The 19,966-nt window shown below is 38.8% G+C and overlaps 1 protein-coding gene across 1 annotated transcript in view; it reads right to left on the reverse strand.

Moving 5' to 3' along the window:
- The window catches only part of PPP3CA (protein phosphatase 3 catalytic subunit alpha), a 107,092-nt gene that overhangs the window by 12,039 nt on the left and 75,087 nt on the right, over positions 1 to 19,966 (reverse strand). The window contains exons 8-9 of the mRNA XM_034064638.1: positions 11,285 to 11,410; positions 8,413 to 8,487 (exon numbers count right to left, since the gene is read on the reverse strand). Coding sequence (XP_033920529.1) covers positions 8,413 to 8,487; positions 11,285 to 11,410 — 201 coding nt within the window. The remainder of the gene's footprint in view (positions 1 to 8,412; positions 8,488 to 11,284; positions 11,411 to 19,966) is intronic.

Below are 19,966 nucleotides of genomic sequence, written 5' to 3' on the forward strand. Positions count from 1 at the left end.
TTGGTTTTGAACAATCTAGCTATTAGTGCCTTTAGAAATGTGATCCTTTTCCTGCTACACATTAAAGTTGCATTTTTTTCAGTCTAATCTAATTTTCCATTTCAAGAACTTTTTCTGGGATCATACTCTTTTGAAAACAATTTTCTTCAAAAACTGAAAATGCCAGAAAGATAACATGAGCAGTGCCAAACCCATGAAAAAGGAGTTAAAAGTTAACAATGGAGATAAAATCTAGTTTGTAATCTTATAATTTTAAGTGAAAACAATCACATTTAATTTTCTTGAAAACCTTTACTGGGTTAAGCTTAAGGGAAATAGGGTCCAGTTAGGGTTTATCCATCCCTAGTTAAAAAGTATTTAAATGGTTATAAAACCTAAAGGCAGAGTCCTGAAGACCAGCATGAAATGGTAGGGATTGTGTTGGTTGGCTGTGCTTAAGAGTTCCATACAGCAAATTCCTGCTTGTCACTGCTATAGCCTGCTCAAAATTAGTTACCTTGAAATTTGTGAATTCACACTGTAATCTGCCTTAAATAAGCAAATAAATAAAAAGGCATGCTGGAATAGAGGCTACAGTTCAGCTAAATTTGCATGTACACTTGTTAGCTGGATATCATCAAAACCTAGAATATTATTTGTGCATCCAAGAGAACCACCTGAATGGGAAAACCAAAGTAATCAGGATGAGGCATTTCTTTTAATAAGGACCTCTCACGTCTCCAAGAAAATGCTATGCTATACTAAGTAAACCATTTAATTACCACAATCATAACTACATATACTATAAAGTTTCCTCCCAAAGGTTTCTGAATAGCAGGTATCCTTGGCTTGTATCAGAGGTTCAAGAGTGCCATCTGAAAACCACTACACATCACAGAAACACTTCCTTCTTCGCTGCTCCAGAATCCAAGGACAAAAATAAAAATGTCTATTTTCAGTTCATAGCAAATTGATCCATAGTCCATCATGGAAGCTAAATTAGGAGAAAGGGACAAAAAATGAGGGAGGTGGTTATGGCAGCAGAGGGGACAGCCCCAGGGAGCCAAGGCAGTGGCAGCGAGAGCCACTTGCAGGTACTGAGCAGAACAAGGCACTGGTAAACATGGGTGATGGGTGCAAGAGGTGAAAAGCTGCAGAAGACACAGCCATGGGACCTTGCTGTGCAGACCTTTCTTTGCTGTATTACGAGCACAAAGCAACTTCAGCCTGGAGGGTTCATAATGAAATATAGGTTCCACTGAACACAATGGCAAAATTGCCATCTGCTTCAGCAGCACCAGTGATTCACTCTTCTGTGCAGTCCCAGCTGCTCTGGGCAGCACTGGTGAGGTTCAACACTGCCATGCAGAAGACTTGCTGAGTTGCTTCTGGAGTTGACTGCAATAATTCTCACAGGTTTAGTTTTATTCACCCATCTCTGCTGATGGCAGTCCATGGCTCTCCTCTCCGCACTATCATATTTCCTATGGCAGACTTCCCAACTACAATTAAGCTTGAGACCATCGCTGGAAATGCAAGCATTGCTTTCATGGTAAATACCAGATGCCTAGGTGGCCTGGCTGATACCTTGGCACTTTGGAAGAGATGAAAAGAAGGCACATTTATCTTTTCTGTGCTTAAATTTAAAAAACTAATAGCTATCCTTTGCAAACAAACCTTTCAAAATCTAAAATAAACTCAATAGACAAATCCTAGAGCTATTAAAAAAAAAAGCTAAGAAACTGTAGGAACAAATATCATAGATAACAACATAAAAGCTCAGGATGAATTTCACTGTAACTTTTCACATTACGGTCAAGATCAAGTTTAACCCCAAACAGTGCAAGGTATTAATGCATTATTTCCAGGCATTTCTAATTGTCCTCCTAGACTGTCTTGAAATTCTGAGCTTGTATCTTGAAATTCAAACTGAAAAAAACTATGCTTAGAATGATGGCTTTCAAATCTCCCACACATAAAGATAAAAATATAACGAAAAGATATAAAAACTATAAACATTAAAAAAAAAGACATTAAGTATTAGGCATAAATGTCTAATTCTAGACAATAAAGAGTAGGAGAAACAGCTGTAATTCAGCTGCAACTGAATTAAATATATTCATAACAGCTTAATGAAAAATTTAAATTAAATAGCAATGATTCAGCTCCGTTCTTCAAGGAACAGAGAGGGTACATTCCTGCCTCAGTTACTACAATCTCAGTGAAGTCCACTCTCAACATACACACAACACACTTTTCAGCCTTTTTTACCCTGAAAACACTTAAAACACGTCTTCTTCTTTTTCCCCCAAGTGTCACTATCTCTAGTTGCTTATTACAAAACCCACACTGTTCCAGATAAGTATATTCAACCTTTTTCAATCACTGCTTAACTTCCAGAAGAGTTGAGAACTGAAAACAGCAAATACAATTTATGACTGAAGTGAAATACAATGCCTTACACTTAAATGTAAAATAAGAATGGAAAAAAAATACTTAATCATACACTACAACAGGCCTAAAGGGAGTATTTTGTTTCTCATCAATACACAAAAAAGATTACTAAAAATACACTTAAATTTTGGTCTCCATTGAATTTCCTAATTTGTAACAGAGCTGTGAAAATCACTTAAAATGTTCTATGTTTACTAGATTAGTAAATTAATGATTTTATTTCTATTTTTTTTAAACATTATTTTCTAAATTGTGCACCTGATATTTACAAGGTTTTATTACCCTGTTAGTACTGACTGAATGACACTAATCCATACAGTATGTGGCTTCCCTAACTATTTATATATAAATCTTAGACTCACATTTCAAGTCTGAATACTCTGAAATTCACTATTACTACAAATTCTTATGAATTACTTCAGCTACTCTTAAGTATATTACTTCACTTAGGTGAAAGAAAATGGGTCATAACCTGAGAACTGGCTATGGGCAAATGGGTCAATTTTAGCCTTTGCAAACATTGCCTGAATATCCTCTTACTCTTCTTTCATAGAATAATAGGATTGTTTAATTTGAAAAGATCTTGAAAAGATCTTTCAATATCTAAACAAACCCTATTTGAATGAAGGAACTTAAAAACTAGTATGAACAGAATGAACACAAACAAGCGTAAGACTGGAGTAGAAAAATTATTTGGGAGGTAGAATAAAAGCTTTGAAACTTCAGTAATATAACAAGTTCTATTGGATATCAGATTTGTAGCATCCAAACATAGATCTTGCAAGATAGATATGTAGGACTTATGTGAAATATAATTTAGACCTTCAGATTAAGAAACAGAGCAATGGGGGGGGGGAAGAGACTATAAAGTCGGAAAATATTCTGAGATATAGGATTGAACAGACAGAAAATAATACTGAGGAATAAAGCCAAATCAAAATCTCTCACTGATATCCTAATACATTATGTATTATCTAATTAAGCATAAGGAAAATTAAAGAAACTTAAGCCTTCCAACTTATTGAATACCTTTCTTCTGTGCACAAATGGGATCTTCTTATGAATTCCAAAGGGGGGGGAAAGAAAAAAATCAGTGATGTTTGTAGAATGAAAACAAAAGATAATACAGAACATTTGACAACATCAATGGAAACGTAATGTTTAAATAAAGTCTGAAAAACAGAAAAGAAACAAATTAGGCAGGGAATATCCAAAAGAAAAGAAACAGATTAAGAATGACGGGGATGGGGGAGAAAGAAAACTTTTCAGCTTAAAGCCTTGTTAGTAGGTTTTGCAGGAAACCAACATGCAGGCAGAAGATCACCAGCAAAGCTTAGCCTTGGTGTTACCACCCCTTGAACACACACTTCCTCCTACATTACTGCAGCTGCTTCGATAAGGCTTAATCACATCTCAAAAACAGTTCCCCAGTTCACATGGGGTGTGCCTGCCTGATGATACCTCTTTTCTTAGAGGAAACAAGCCAATTATTCCAGCTTATTTACATCCGATATCTGAAAGAATAGCTTAGTATGATAAACATGTCTGCTGTTTCTTCCAAACCCTGTGCTAACTACTGCATACATATTTAAATGGTCCAGCAGCATACAATTAACAAATCCAAAGAGCACCACGGGACTGCATTTTAAAATGAGCTGTGTTTGAAAGCAACAAGTGTAGCACTCAGTGCCCAGGGGCAACTACACCAGGACATGTTTTTTGGGGGTCCTGGTTATTTAGTGCATGCTGCTAGGCTAGTGAAGAGGCAGAGCATACCAAAGTGCCATAGTACAGCTCATGAATAATGCTTTGGCATAGAAACAAACATACTTGGCCAAATCAATGAATGTATAAATAAAGTTATTAAAATGCCCCTCTGCAACCAACTCACAGAGATGAGGTATACTTTGCAGCCCAACTTTTCTGGTTTAGAGGGAGAACAAACATAAACCAGTAGCAAAACACTCAATTTCTCTCCTAGTAATAACTCATTGAAAAGATAGAACTCTCTCACCAGGTAGTATCATGAACACCCTTATCAAGGCATTGGTAAGTAACTGAGACCTAAGGAGGACAAGGCCTTTGCTTTTGCTCAATAAGTCCCTGTGTTAGTTAGTGCTCAGCTTGCCTGGTAGTTTATTGCATTGAAGATCTGTGGCAAATTTTGCCTGCCACTTTTAACAGCAGGACCAGGTTTTGATTGGCAAAAGAAGTTTGACTTGGTAATTCTCTTTAGGCTCGTAGTACAGCACTGTACTGGGGAAGCTGTATTCCAATTGCAGAACAATCGCTGCACTATGACAGTATCTTTTCCATGAGAAGGCTGTGAGCTACACCTCTGAAGGCAATACAAAAATTAATGCAGGTAATTTAGGAACATCTTTATGCCAAATCATGATAGTGATGTATACAAAGCAAGCAGTGCATTTGTGTCAAGTTGCCTATTACATTACTGCACCCTTTTAATTAGGTTTGTTTTTTCAATCACATGCATGAGGCTAGAAATGTTGCTAATTAAAATAAAACAGGACTTCAACTATATGCTGGCTAGGTAAAGTATTTGCAGCTCCTGTTGCTAAGTGATACACTTGAAGCACAAACCATTACAGCACATGAGCTAATGTTCACACAAGACATTTTTTGCTGGATCAGATTACATTGCAATCACCATAGCAAACAGGAAAGAGAAAGTACAACAAGAGGAAACTATCAGAGATAAGAAAACTTGACCTATCATAGTCTCTTGTTTTTAAAATCAGTGAATCCAAAAGGCCAATGCAGGCCAGCAGGGATGTAAGGGACAAAGGGCACTACAATTGCTATTTAGGCTTTCTCCCACTAAGCATACACAGTAACTGCCTACCACAAATCCAGCAGATCCCCATGATGTGTCTCCTTAAGCAAAATAACAGATAAAAATAAAAGAAATAAATTAAAAAATAAAAGGGGGAACACATGCTGTTGAGCATCCTGCTTCATGGCTGGATGTAACATGCATGACTCAGAACCAAAAATAACAATGATAATTTAAAAAAAGGGCTCAGAAGAACACCATGCAGTGAGGTCAGACAATACTGATGGGGCTTTGTTTTGAAAGGGGAAGTGAGAGGGGAAGACAGAGGGCAAGAAAGTGTAAGAGAAGATAGCAAATGAATGATCAGTGCAAACCATAGTGATGGATCATTCTCATTACATGTGGGAACCCAGGTCAGGGCATGTTCAAACTGCAAGGAGAGAAAGGAAATCAGCAGCGAGCCCTGGAAACTACTGGCGATATAAAAAACAAGTGACGATTTTAAAGGATCATTCCATCAAATAAAACGCACCCACTGTGCAGATATCAGCCATTTCCTTCTATGGGAATTACTGCAAAAGAAAAATGTCAGGGGGCGAATAGGACTGTACTGCTGCAGTCCTCCAAGGAAGCTGGACGAAAATTACTGAACAACAGTGGAAATGCTGAACCACTGCAAGACTGTCAATATATAGCCCTTACAGAAGTAGTTCTAAGCTGATAATCATTTCAGTCTGTTTCATCAAGAACACAAATGAAATACATTTTGCAGTTCCTCCCTCAAAAGGCAAGGCCCCAAAGGAAAAAAATAATAAGGTAAGATACAGAATTCAAATCTCTCTAAGAGAAAGAGGGTTTTTCCTTTGTTGTACAGATAGTAAACCATAACCCATCAGGAAAACATTAAAGATATCAGCTTCTATTTAAATTTGAATCAACCCTCATATTTACTTTTATGCCCAAATCCAGACTCTTCAATGTGCACAATACCCATGAGCCTACCGCGTCCAGTGGGCTGGAGGTACAAGTGTGTGCCCGTAGCAAGCTGCAGCACCAGCACCACAGATACCATTTTACAGCTCTAAGGGGATTAGCTGGGAAAGCAGACATGAACATATGCCAGCTCTGACTTTAGCTACACATGCTACAGAAGACAACATTCCTAGTATCTTCCCTAACATAATGTTTTACACAGAGAAATCATTCATACAGAAAAAATCCTGAAAGCAGATTTAAGACAATATTAACATTACAGTACCAGGAACAGTTTAATTATTCCTCATCTGGAAACTTTAACGCTGTTAGATATCATTATGCGGCACACACACATGCAAGCCCAGAGGATTTCAGCCGGTCTGCCTGCACTGCTGCAAACTCCATGTCTGGAGGAGTGCCGTGGTAAAACTCCAGGGGAGGCGGGATGTGGAGTCATTCTCCTCGCATTAAAACCACCATAGATGCAGAAACCTCCTGCAGCTGAAGAGGGCTGCTGTCCCCAAAGACCCCTAACGCCTCATCGGTTCTCATTGCATTTTGAATACGTGCCCTGAGTTGCAGCTTAGGCATGAGAACGCTGACACACTAGAGTTTTAGAAAAGGACTACAGGCGTTGGCCTGCCTATGCTCATGCTATGGAAGTTTATAGTACAGCTTTAATAGAAAGTATTAGGCCAATGCTGAATTAATTTAAAATCCTTCCCATAAAGCCTTTGCCTTGGCATTGCATTCAGTGGGATTTCAGCCTGCACTTAAGTGCTTTCTTGAGCCAAGGATTTTAAGCACATGGTTTTGTTGCTACTGTATTTAATTTGACACAGTTTTACTCATTGTATGCCTCCGTACTGTTTCACACGCTGCTTTAATTACACAGTAGCTACTTATTTAAATTTCATGAGGAAAAAAAATGGGCACAATATTCAAACAGGTGTTTTCTTCTCTCCACTGATTACTGGTTTCAATACATTCAGTCTTTGTCCCAAGTCCTGCAAGATAATTGTTCACGTCCACACTCTGTGGCAGATGCAGTACAGGAATTTCCATCTGGCTTTTCAGAGCAAAATCAAAGCGCTACCATCCATACCCTTCCTCCCCATTGCAAAGGAAGCATTTGTCAAAACACGTGATCCACCCTCCATTCCCAAAGATTAAAAATAAAAGACTTGGAGAGAGAAGTTTAATTATTAAACACAACTTTGTTCAATATTTCTTACTAGAAAGCTCTTCATTATCCTCGTTCATTCATTCTACCTGCAAACATCTTGAGAATAGCTGGTAGTGCTAGATTTTCTGGGCTTCCTTTTATTTTTTAATATTTCTTTTATTTTCCCTGATTTTTTTGTTGTTTTGTTTTTGTGTTTTGTTTTAACACTGGAAGCAGCCATAGTAAGAGCATCAGGGATGCATGGAATTTTTTATTTAGTTTTGCTCAGTTGAGAAGGGACATTCTGGAGATCTGCAATTTACTCTTGCACAGCCTAACAGAAACCAGCATCTAGTAAAATAAATTGACTTCAAAGAATCCACAAATTACAAGATATAAAGTATAATTTACAGTCCAACCAACAGGTACAAGGCAACTTATTATCATATAAACTCCAACACAAATGGCAACAGAAAGGGACCATTCTTCTCTCCTTAGCAGAAATCAGGTCAGAATATTCTCTGTGTTTGCATGTTGGGATTTTTTATTATTATTATTATTCTACTGCTTCCTAAAGCCTTTCAGATACACAAGTATTTTAGAAGAGGTGACTAATGAAACATCACAAGTACAAGTCTTCCAAAGCTGTGGTACTGATGTTTTAGAAGGAGCTCTGCAGGAAGCTTATTTCATCCTATGAAGATCATTTCATTGGTATAATTAAACTTTCTATGAGAATCCCTTGGATCTTATGCATGAAATCAACATCTTATCCCTTTGGGGGAACACAATCCAGATTTCACAGCGAGAAAAACAGTTTTTTTAACCCAAAGAGTGAGGCCAAGGAAAGCATTAGAGCAGTTTGGAAGATACATTAATTATTTCCAAAGCATGCAGTGAGCAAATCCATTGGGGTCTAGCATAACAGTTGCTTTCAGCAGCACATAACTTAAATGGGACTCAGAATATTATCCCAGGGTTAGTAAGTAACCTTTTCAAGTAATTTCAGGGCAAACAACCTCAATCAAGGGCAGGAGGCTCTTACCATCAAACCCATCTTCCTCTGTCCCGAGTTCATCATCTGAGCAGATGTTCAGCACATTTACCAGCATCTCTGTCACTAAAATAGAAAATAAATGCAAAATGTTGATATTAAGCTTCCTTGGTGTGTCAGAGAGGAAACTCTACCTGTAGTAGTGTCAATGAAGATTCAGTACAAAACCAGCACCTACTTTTTAAGCAAAATGGCCTTGTTTTATGCATGTAGTAATATAAGCTTGAAGTGTCTTGTGTCATTAAAAAAGGACAGTTTTCCATAACAATTGTTCCAAAGACACCACAACAAACAGACCTTAAAAAAAAGTGTGTTTAAAAACCTCTCTTTCTGCAGTTGTCAATAAACTGGGTAACTTCTGTTTTCTCCTCCTCAATACATCTACACCAAAGGGGCAATGTCCCTTGAAATCAGAGCAAATAGACTAGAGATGACTGTTCAAAGTTCCTTCTAGCTGGAACTATTCTGTATTCAATACAAACATTATTGGTAAATACAGAATATATTCAGCTTGTTTACTTTGTACTTTGCACATGGAAGGGTCAGCCTCAGGCTAACCCCTAACCTGGCCCCAGCTCCTCCTGGAAAGGCAGCAGTGAGATACTAACCAGAGAGCACATAGAGTAAGAGCAGCCAAAAAACCCAGAAAACCCACCGCCCGCAAAAAAATCACAACCAAGGAAATGTAAGAGATCAAAAAAGCCAAAGTTATGAGGTAAAATGTGAAATCATTAGCAGATTGAAAAGAACTCCACTACATCTACATGTAGAAAGCATCATTAAAACGGTTACCAGGCATGTCTAGTCTTGCACTAGCTACACAAGTTGGAACTTTAAATTTTGTAATCAAGTAGTTATTAAGATCCTCTTCTGTGACAACTATGATGGCTTGGAATATTAGAAGGGTGGGGACAAAGCTATATTTTTCCTACATTAGTGCAGGATTTAATACTTTCCTTTGACAGGATTAGTGGATAGACTTTCCACATTAACAACCACCAGTGAAACCAACAGCTTCCTACCTTGGTTGGCTTTTGAAGGAAAAAAAAATCTATAAAAAAAAAAGGAAACAAAAAGCTATGTAGAACATCCTTTACATCCACGAGTTTTGTTTTGTGGAGAATGGGAAAGCACTGATTTCACTTCTTGGGGGCTCTAAAATTCCCAAGCAACTGGTAAGAGCGACCATCGGGAAGACATGAAGGATCAAACATAAACACACACAGACAAAAAGAAAGCCACCCAGGAAAAAAGAAGGAGGAGTGTCCATGGTCTCAGAACCTCAACAAATCTGTCTGTGCACCTTGCAACCTCACCTGAGGAGGCCACTAATGTAAACATCTGAAAAACTGGCTTTACAAAAGGGTCTTACAGGACTTTAGTGTGTATGGAGAACAGGCCCATTCTAAAAATAGCCTGGCTGAGTTTACAGCTGAAGAAAATGCAAGCGTTTTATCTGCTTCACAAGAATCCGCAACACACATCATTATGGATTTTGTAATGTCTCCATTAGTGGAAACAGCTGTCTATTCTTTGTTAAGCCCTATTTCATTGTCTATCAGCTTTGTTCACAGGGACCTCAGGCTTCTCACCAGCGGCTTTCCCCATACATAAGAGTAGCTGAAAACAAAGCCGGTCAATGACTGCAGGTGAGAGTCACAGCTGGCTGTGTTTCCAGTTGCCTATTAAGAGAGAACTGTTATTCCAAGCAGCTTTTAAGAGTTTATTACAGTTTTCTGGCAGTAATAGCTGTTGCAGCAATATACTGTAATGAATGGATCAAAGCAAGCTTCATCTCAGGCCCTGAATAAAATGACTTGGGATTTAAACAGTTTGCATTATGTACTCATTTAATATGTTAGACCAAAGTGTTTTCATGCCTTTTGTGTGCTTGACATTCACAGCATCAAGCTGTCTTCAGGCAACATCAAGAGCATCTTGTTTCAATAAAACACCATTTATGTTCTTTGGAGTCTTCTTGCCAGCAATGAGCCACCATATGCCCTGGGTAGAGAAGGGGCTGAGGAACAGGCTTTCATTCCTCCTGCCATCTCTCCAGAGCAGTTAACCAGACTGGGTCTGGCATATGAAGGCCTACAAGGGTGCTGGGAAGGGCCTCTTCACTAGGGACTGCAGTGATAGGACAAGGTGTAGTGGGTTAAAACTTAAACAAGGGAAGTTTAGATTGGATATAAGGAAGAACTTCTTTACTGTTAGGGTGGTGAGGCACTGGAATGGGTTGCCCAGGAAGTTGTGAATGCTCCATCCCTGGCAGTGTTCAAGGCCAGGGTGGACAGAGCCTTGGGTGACACGGTTTAGTGTGAGGTGTCCCTGCCCATGGCAGGGGGGGTGGAAAAGATGATCTTAAGGTCCTTTCCAACCCTAACTATTCTATGATTCTGTCACCAGCTCTATGTTTGCTGATGAAAAAGCAATCCATCATCACCTTCTCATAAAGGTCTGCTGGGTAAGGATGTAACCCTGAAGTAGTGAAGCCTGTTGTGATGCACCTTGAGCAGGAAGCAATATCCAACAGAATGTCTAAGAGCTTATAAAGGAAGAACTGAAAAGAATTTTATTCAGTGAATGCACCTCTGGCCTGCAATAAAATCTGCTTTTACAGCAGAGACATAGTGGCATCATTGCCTGGAAAGAGTGGAAATTACAAAAACATCTGAGAAATGTGATTAACCATTAGTAATTGCCTGTCCCTCTGAGGCCTGTTTCTTCAAATTTGTCCTTAGAAGCAAGTTATCTGTCTTCAAATTATTCTTGCCATTTCAAATAAAAGAGGCTACATGCACAGTGAGTTAGAAACTTAGAAATTTAGATTCTGCAGTTTCTACAGAGCCAGTTTACGTACCTTTCTCACCCACAAATGGCAAGGACCAAGTAAACACATCCATGAAGTTTGGAAGCCAGTATGGATGAGGGGAGCAGTTGAACTGTCTGATATTCATAACATTGTTCTCGTATTTCAATACTGCAGCTAGGTGGGAGAAAACAGAAACAAGAGAGACATTAGCCACACATGTGTGCCCAGCTACCAGGCCAGTAACACTCACTGTGAGTGCAGCCTGCAGAGCTGCTCACCACCTTTCAACCACTTGACCCAGTGGCAGCAGTTGGCTGCTGGTTATAATAGGATACAGACTTGAAAAGCTGCAAACTATTTTCAGTCTGAAAGTGGTGTCGTCAGCTTTCCTTGGCCCTAAGATGGGCTGGTAAGTGAATTCATAACTCTGAGAAGTGATGAATACAGGCTCTAGCATCTGCCACCAGCAGAGAACAAGGCAGAGCACCCACAACCACTCATTTCACACAGTTATCTGAGCTCCTCACAGCCATACTTTGGAGATAACACAGAAGAGCATTCATCACTCAAAGAGCTTGAATGCTGCTTTTCCAATGAACATTTTCAACATATTTTATCCATAGTATTATACTTGATATGTCCATAGTATTGTACTTGATACATAGTATTATACTAGACGATACTTTCTTCTCCCAGTATTCAAACTCTGGGTACATGACACTGTGCTCCCTACAGTTAAAATGAATACTATTTGTCTTGCACCATTTGAAATGTGTACAATTCTTGTCAACACACATGCACACAAAAGACAGATGACACTGTTAAAGCACTACGCCAAGTTCAGTGTTAACTTGTGATAATGGACTTAAGATTTGTATCAGAAAGGGGATGTATTAACCTATTTTTGCAATATTAACAGAACAAAGTAAATCGAAGTATTACAAAGCATTTCAGTAAGAAACAGAAGAGACCATTGCTGTACCCAAGCCCAGTGCAGTGAAAAGTCGGATGGAAGATGGAAAGGCTGAATGTGGCTTAGGTATAACTGTGAATGCAGTCAGGAGAGAAAGGGACAATACTACTTGGTTTAGGTAAAGTAATGTTGAAAATATGGCAGGTGAAATAAGATGAACTTAAGAATGCCTAGATGTTACCCTTACCCAACCTCATTTTCCAAAGTATAAAATTTGCCCTAACACTATATTCAGCACCAAATCTAGACTTCCATGGACTTTTGAAAATTCTCATAGCAGTAAGTGGTTACTAGGGTGCTGCAGATTACCCAAACCTCAAGCCATTCTTTGAGACCACCTGGAGAACAGACAATGGATACAGGTTCACCAGCTGTTTGTGTCACAGATCTATTAGCTGCCTTTAAAAGAATGTATTGAGGGAGAGCTTTCAATAATATGGTCTTTCAATAAAAATCATCCAGTGCTGGATTTTCATTGTTCACTTTACAGCTAACTGCCTCAGCCTGGGAAACGGTAAAACCAAATCTATCCCTTCCTTCTTTTTTCAGTATTTTCTTTTTTTTTCTTTCTGTCTTCTTGCAAAGACACACAAAATCTTCATACTGCAGTTACTCAATGTGGTAACAGTACCTCTAATCTAATTGGGGCATATTTTAATTTACAGAATCTATTTCTTGAAATGCAATGATTTCTAAGTTTCACAGGCAAAGAATACATGTACTTTTGGTCATGAACAGAGTTATATATGAAACAGAAGAGTTTATATTTCTTTGCTCATAGAGAAAAGAGTAGTTTTGAGATGACCAACAAAAACCAGCAAGACTTATAACACAGTTTCAGTAGCTGGTCATAACTTAACAGCCAGCAATGAAGTTGCATGACAACACGGCATAGCACTGTAGGAAATGCAGCACATTGCAACACTGGCTGAAGGGTGAAGAACAATTTCCCTTGATTATTCATCTCCTTCCATTGACTAAAGTGTGTGTCAGTCAGATGAAAAACTGTTTTGATGCACTAGACTGTTTCTTCCCACAAAAATTTAGTAGGCTGCTAAATGTCTTCCTTTTTGTGGCCGATGACAGAGTCCAGAGTGACCTGGGAGTTTCTGAAGCTTGTTCACTGATAGACACAGAAAACAGCTCACTAACATTTACGTGGACTCTTGCCAGCCAGCCAGCCTCCATTTAAATAAACTGCATTTGACTTTTGCCCATCCTAGTATGACAGTTGGCAGACATTCTTCTGCTCAGTAAAATATAAATGACCTAATATTGCTATTAGCAAAAATGAGAAAACTCGTGTTGATCTTAATATCTCCATCACTTTCTGGCTGAAATTATACATGGCAGATTGAAGTCTATTCTCCTTCTATTAGAGGGACACAATTGCATAATAAAAATAGTTTGTGGCTATGGAGCAAAAACGAGTCAAAACCACACAAAAAGGACTACTTAATGGTTGTGAATATTCATTTAGAAGGACTAAACCTTCAAATTTGCCATCATGGTGAGCTTGAGGTAGTTTCCCTTCCCACTGTTTCTTCAATTTATCCATTAAGCCTATTTCTAAACTCTGTGAAAGTTGAATAAATCATTTTTACAATGAATGTTTAAAGCTGGCCTTAAAAAAGCCTGAATCATAAGCAGAACAGCTGAAAAATGTCAAATTCAAGATAAATGGCTTTAGGTGGGTTTGGGGTTTGTTTGTTTTAAGTAAGAATTTATTTGGAGATTACTATGAAAACCAAAATCTTCATACCATCTTATTAATTTATATACCTGATTATCTTACAAAACCAAGTTCTCATAACAGCATTTTAAAAACTATTGTCCTCTGTAAATGGCCTATACAACTCCCCCACAAATGACTTCAAAAGCTACTTGAAATAACACTATACAATAGAGCAGGGTAATAACAGAGATAGAAGTCTTCTAAAACAAGCCCAGTCTTGAAATAATAAAATAAAATATGGTAGTTATAAGTATCACAAATACTTTTCTGAGTTTTTTATTTAAAAATTTTTCATTTACAAGCAGAATGTACACAATATTTTTATTAGGTGAATGATATTAGCTGAATGAAGATGATATTTAGCTGAATGAAGATGATATTTACATTAAACAAACTGGCTCTTCTTATGATTGTGCAGCTCTCACTACTGCTTAGTAGTTAGAAGAATAAAACTTCACCTAGAAGATATTCTTTGATAACAGCAGAAGCCTCCCTGAGCTTTTCTGGCCCCTTGCTTTCTTTTGGTCATAGCTCTTGTTTTGCTCTGTTGGCTCAGAGAAGGTTTGGAGGTTTCACCTCTGCTTCATTTCTTAATGCACATTAACTTTACACCTAAGTAGCTATAGGAAACCCCAGCCACCCTGAAAGATCAGGAACCTTTTGAAGGTTATATGACTACAGGCCACACAGTCACTAATGGAAGAGACAAAAGAAAGTGGGACAGGTTTCTTTGGTTATGAAACCCAGAAATGAGGAAGCCAATGACTCTCTCCAACATTTGCTTATTATTCCAGGCTGCAACCTCTATATTTTTCTGTCCAAATGTATACTCAGATACTAGCAGACCAAGCCACCAGCCAAATTTTATCATGTATAATCACCAACCAGAACAAGGATCTTATTTTATTATTCTTAACAGCCACACACATTTTAACCTAATTTCGGTTCTTGCTGTTGTAAATGAGTTTTAGAGGACAGTGTTTTGTAAAGTGAAGATGTGCAGATATCCCAAATGACATTATATTTCTTTCCAATGCTAGTAGACTGAGATACTGGACACTGAAATCACATCAGAGTGTAAAAAAAGACTAATGCAGCAAGCAAAGACTGTTTAGCTTTAAGCATTTAACATGGGTACCTGAGGCTGGAAATATGAGTGGTGAAAAATGTGCAGGTAAGGAACCTCCTTCCTCCAGCTAGAAATGAAGATGACTTTTTTAACCTTCAAATACAAACACAAACATGCTGAGACCCCTGGGACACCTCCTTGGTCTCCCTCATTTAAAGATGAGCTGGGATGTCCCCCATCTCCTGTGCCATACCCCTCAGATCCGAGTGGATGTCTCGGACCTCTCTGGCATCTCAAATGGCATCTTAAAAACCTATATGCTGGGAGGTGCATTAAGGCCCTAAGCAATGTGAACATCATTAAGCCACGTGACCAATAGTTCAGAAATGCATATCCTGCTTTGAGATCTGTCTAATCATTTCTCAATATAAATTAATTGATAACTTCCCCACCCCCTGATGGAAAACAGCATGCTAGAAATACTACCCTAGAATGAGCTATATCATTTTAGATAAACAACCTCAAAGTAATTTTAGCAAACAAAATTTTCTTGGGTTTTTTTTTTCCCAGAAAACTTGTCCTGCATTTTGAAAATGAACACAGCAAAAGGTCTCTCAAATTCTTCATACCTAAGAAAGAATTTCAATTTCTGATTTAATGCCAAATTAACGCCAGCATTAACAGCGCAACTGGGAACAGTGCCTTCTCCTCCAGCAGAGTTGCTAAGTAACCACAGCGTTTTCTGCCCAAGACAGGGCAGGGAAAAGGGTTAGTAAAATGCTTTAGGAGTTTAAACATTATCAAAAGAAAAAAATATTTACTAGACAAGGTAATGATCTAAATAATCCCGTACAGGAGCGGGGCCAATTGCAGCTGGGAAAACCTTCCCTTCCAGAATTCCAAAGACTCCTATTTTACAGGTGCAATTGCATCTTCCAAAGAAAGAGAGCAACAGCGTTCAAGATTTTTTCAACAGGCTGCAAAAAAAAAAAAATCACTCCTGGCAAAAACTCCTCTGCGCTGGCAATGATATGGCCTAGATACCCTGACAGCTCCTCTTGAAAATCTTTTGTTTCTGTGACAAGGCCTCGTCACAACAGCAGAGAAAAAGCATTAAAGAAAACTGATAGGGCAAACAGAAGGTTACCCCACTTTTTTTCCTCCCAAAGTACTATTATTTCCTGAAGATCATCCTTGTGTTCCAGGTATATTACTCTGCCTTTTCCAATATAACTTTCCTGTTAGATCCATTTGGATCAGGTACATTTCTTAATATGTACCTACGGTATACCACATGCTGATACTTTATGCACGTTTCACTGATACATTACTTATCTGATACGTTAACAAGCGTACCGATGTACAGCTGGTTTTGATTTTTCTAGTATCCCAAACTCCCCTGCATGCTGCCTTTGATTCTTTCCTTCATCATCTGCTTTTCCTTTCAGCAACACCACATGTACGTGGCAGCATGCTGGAAGAAACACCACATTGTTTTTTTTCCAATAGCTTTGGATTCTCTGGTGGTTATCTCACCCCTATGAAACCTAACCTTTTAAAAGTGTTCAAAAGAGAATAGTCTGTCTTTAGACAGCTAGTTAATATTGTTCACTCAGCCAAAAAGCATGCACTTACTGAACTGACAGCCAGACACTAAAATATGAAGTATAGACAAAGATTTACAAATAAAATTGCCTGCCTATGTAGAACTTCTGTAAAATCTTTCACCTTCATTTTTTAACACCATTACAGCAAGCCCTAAGTAGGGCATCAAGCAACGTTAAATGCTGTAATGAAAGTTTAGACACAGTACAAGGCCAGCAGATCATACAATGCAGTCGTTTTTGGCACACTCTTACTGTGTTGCTCTATGGAATTTCTCCTGGTGATGGGCACCCTTGAACTCAGTAGTAAGCCTGTACTTAACAACCTTCTCAGCTTTTCTTGATCAGTACAGCCTTCCTCTGAGGCCCTGAATTCACAAGTAACTACCACAATCCAAATACCATTTATCTTCTTGCATGAGGAGTTTTGATCCTCTCCGGAAGGGGTAGTCTTAGAAAATGATCAATGCACCAGTATTTCTTGTAATAATCCTGAAGTATCCTTTTCTTTATGCCTCTTAATAATCTAAATGAGAACAGGAAGTTTGGGAAAGCTATGAAGACACTGAACAGAAGCTCAGAAGTTGCCAAAACCCATATGTACAAATTCCTCTGGTTTGCCAATGCTCTCCATTATAATGAATATGAAATGCATTAATAACAATGATGAAGAAAGATAGTCTTGGAAAGGGAAGGGACTCTAGACTCGCCATATCTAGGCAGTTGCCAAGTCTCTGAATCACCCCCTGAAAGTGTATCTCTATCTCCCTGTCTCCATTAACTATACAGAGAACCCCTGACATGAGCCTCCTAATTGAAAAACCTAACTTTGGCACCCGCAGTTGTGCATGTGTGTGGGCTGGCGTTGCAGCACGACCAGCAGCCACATGACAGATAAATTACACATGCAGCCTTCACGAGGCAACGGCCAGTAACCAAAGGATACAGAACACTCCCTTTGGTGCCAAAGTTGGCTAGTGCAAAGCCAAGAGATTCCCATGCTGGGTCGGTACTGTGAGACAGCTCATGCAGAGGATCCACAGCAGCATTATTAACAGTAGATATGCTGAATATGGTCTTGTTTGGGTAGCTTACCTTCAAGCTACTCCTGCCGAACCTCCTTTTGCTCTTTGCATGCTGCCTTCCTACTGCTCTCTGAGGTCATATCTGATACCAGTGGCTGCTCTCCAGCAGGGACTGAATAAGCCCTTGGACAAAGTTGGCAACCAAGCCCACTTCTGAAGTGCTTTGAAGAAGTACAAGAAAGTACTTCTGCTTTAATGGGTATGAGAACTATCAACCTGGGGCAGAAAATGAGTATTGCAGTTTCTTAAAAAAACATATTTCTCTTAAATAACACTTCATACAAAATGATTTAAATTTAAAACTTAAAAATTCATGTCAGTGGTAGCTGGAGCCTCTCAGGAATTTGGTTAGGGTGACGTTATTAGCTAAGTAACAACCGGAAGCATACTAAGAATGCATGCTAGAAAGGAAGGTACTTACTAGGAGGAGGGGAACTCCTTTTCCAAGGACTGACAGTAACCAAACCCCAAAATGATCTGTAAAAATCAGTCAGGTTCTGCACCAGTGCATGATGAGTCAGCTACAGCAACAGTCCTATAACACCTCTGGAGGAAAAAAAACTTCCTTTGCCTCCTGAAAGCAGTCAGTCAGGAGCTCTCTGTTCTTATTTAATTCATCTGCTGCAAATCAAGGAAGCCAAGAAGAAGCCAGGTTTTGGACTGATTGAGGATGACGACATTTATCTTTCATAAAGAAAGAAGCAAGCACCCAACTGCTATCCAGGCGAAGATGCATGAGCAATGCAGCTTGAAAAACTATGCATGATGTACTTTAAATGCAAAGAGCGAGTGCAATCAGTCACATGAAATAATGCATCAAAACTTCCAATGAGAGGAAAAAGAAGCAGTTAACACAATGGAAATCAAAGCTGCTAAACGTCAGCCTCTAAATTTACAACAATCCACGCCTTAAAAAGTGTCACACCAGTACTGATCTTGCACTGCTGCTGACTTGCCTGAGCTCACTCAGAGCAGGTTTCACCACCAATGCACTCAGACTTCAGCTCTGACCACAGATAACCAGCACTTCTCAAGCTGGCTAACAGCCTCTTACCAGAAAAGGCTTTTCCCCTATTGTTCACCCTTTGCTTTCATGTGTACAGAGCTGCCTCTATCCATGAATAAACAAAAGGTGAACGCTTCTGACACCTCACTTGTGCAGACCTGTCATTGGTCTGCTTTCTATCCAAAGCAGCCGGCCCAGAGGCTAAACACACTTTTCCACCAACAGCAACCATAACGCCAAGAAAATTAACATATTTCTTGTTTCATCCTGTGCTTCTTGGGTTGCAAGCAAAGCCCCTGTATTATTCACTTTTACAAACGTAGCTACTGACAGCTCTGCTTGCATGTTTTTTGCAGAATGCTTTTATTAATTTTTACACAAGTTAACATGCATATTGAGAACACCGATGTGTACAGACACCATTATCTAATAGTGAAGTGTTTCCTTCTCTTGCATACAGTTCATGGCGTATCAGCTTTTAGATCATAAGATTTATAATATAAAATGATGCCTGAAGAAGCTTTGTTTTGCAGGTTTAAGAAAAAAATTAAAATGGCTTACTTCCTTTGCAGGTAAGCATCCAAAAATGTCTCTTCTCAAGAACAACTGATTTCTTTGCAATGGAGCTGCTTGCAAGAGCATCATTGAGAAAAAAATTGTTTTGTTTTGCTCACAGAGGAATACAAATAACTTTAGCTTTACTGGGACTACGAGTGAAGCAAACAGTACTGCTCATTGCAAGATACAGCAGGACAGGTTTATTAGAATACTTTATTTTTAGAAACATTATTTTGTTTCCAGTTCGTCAGAGGAGATTTCAGAGAATGCATTCAACTAATAAATTCAGAGAGGCTGCAACCGCTTGTGGTCAGTGGAGACTTCATAGAGTGACCAGTGACCGCTTATTTGTGCTGTAACCTTCTTTTTCTGTTTCGCTAATGATATTTAATTTCCTACATAATAGTTTTCAACTGATTAAAAACCCCAGAACAGAAAGGAACTTGGACAATATATATCCCCTTTCTTTATCCACTGATGATCTGCCAAAGTGTTAGCTGGCTACAGGCTTTGCATATACAAAGTCCACTAATTCTACTGGAAAGGAGCAAAGGGACAAATAATTATAAAGGAACACTGGGCTCTGAACATCTCACCTAGAGCTTTTCTTAATATGCTTCTCTCAGTTAATAGAGCTGTTTGCAGTTTTGCTTCCTGTATAACACTTACTTAATAACTTGCAGTTGAAGTACAGAAATAT

This window comes from Melopsittacus undulatus, chromosome 7 (assembly GCF_012275295.1).
Source record: "Melopsittacus undulatus isolate bMelUnd1 chromosome 7, bMelUnd1.mat.Z, whole genome shotgun sequence".
Taxonomy (NCBI): domain Eukaryota; kingdom Metazoa; phylum Chordata; class Aves; order Psittaciformes; family Psittaculidae; genus Melopsittacus; species Melopsittacus undulatus.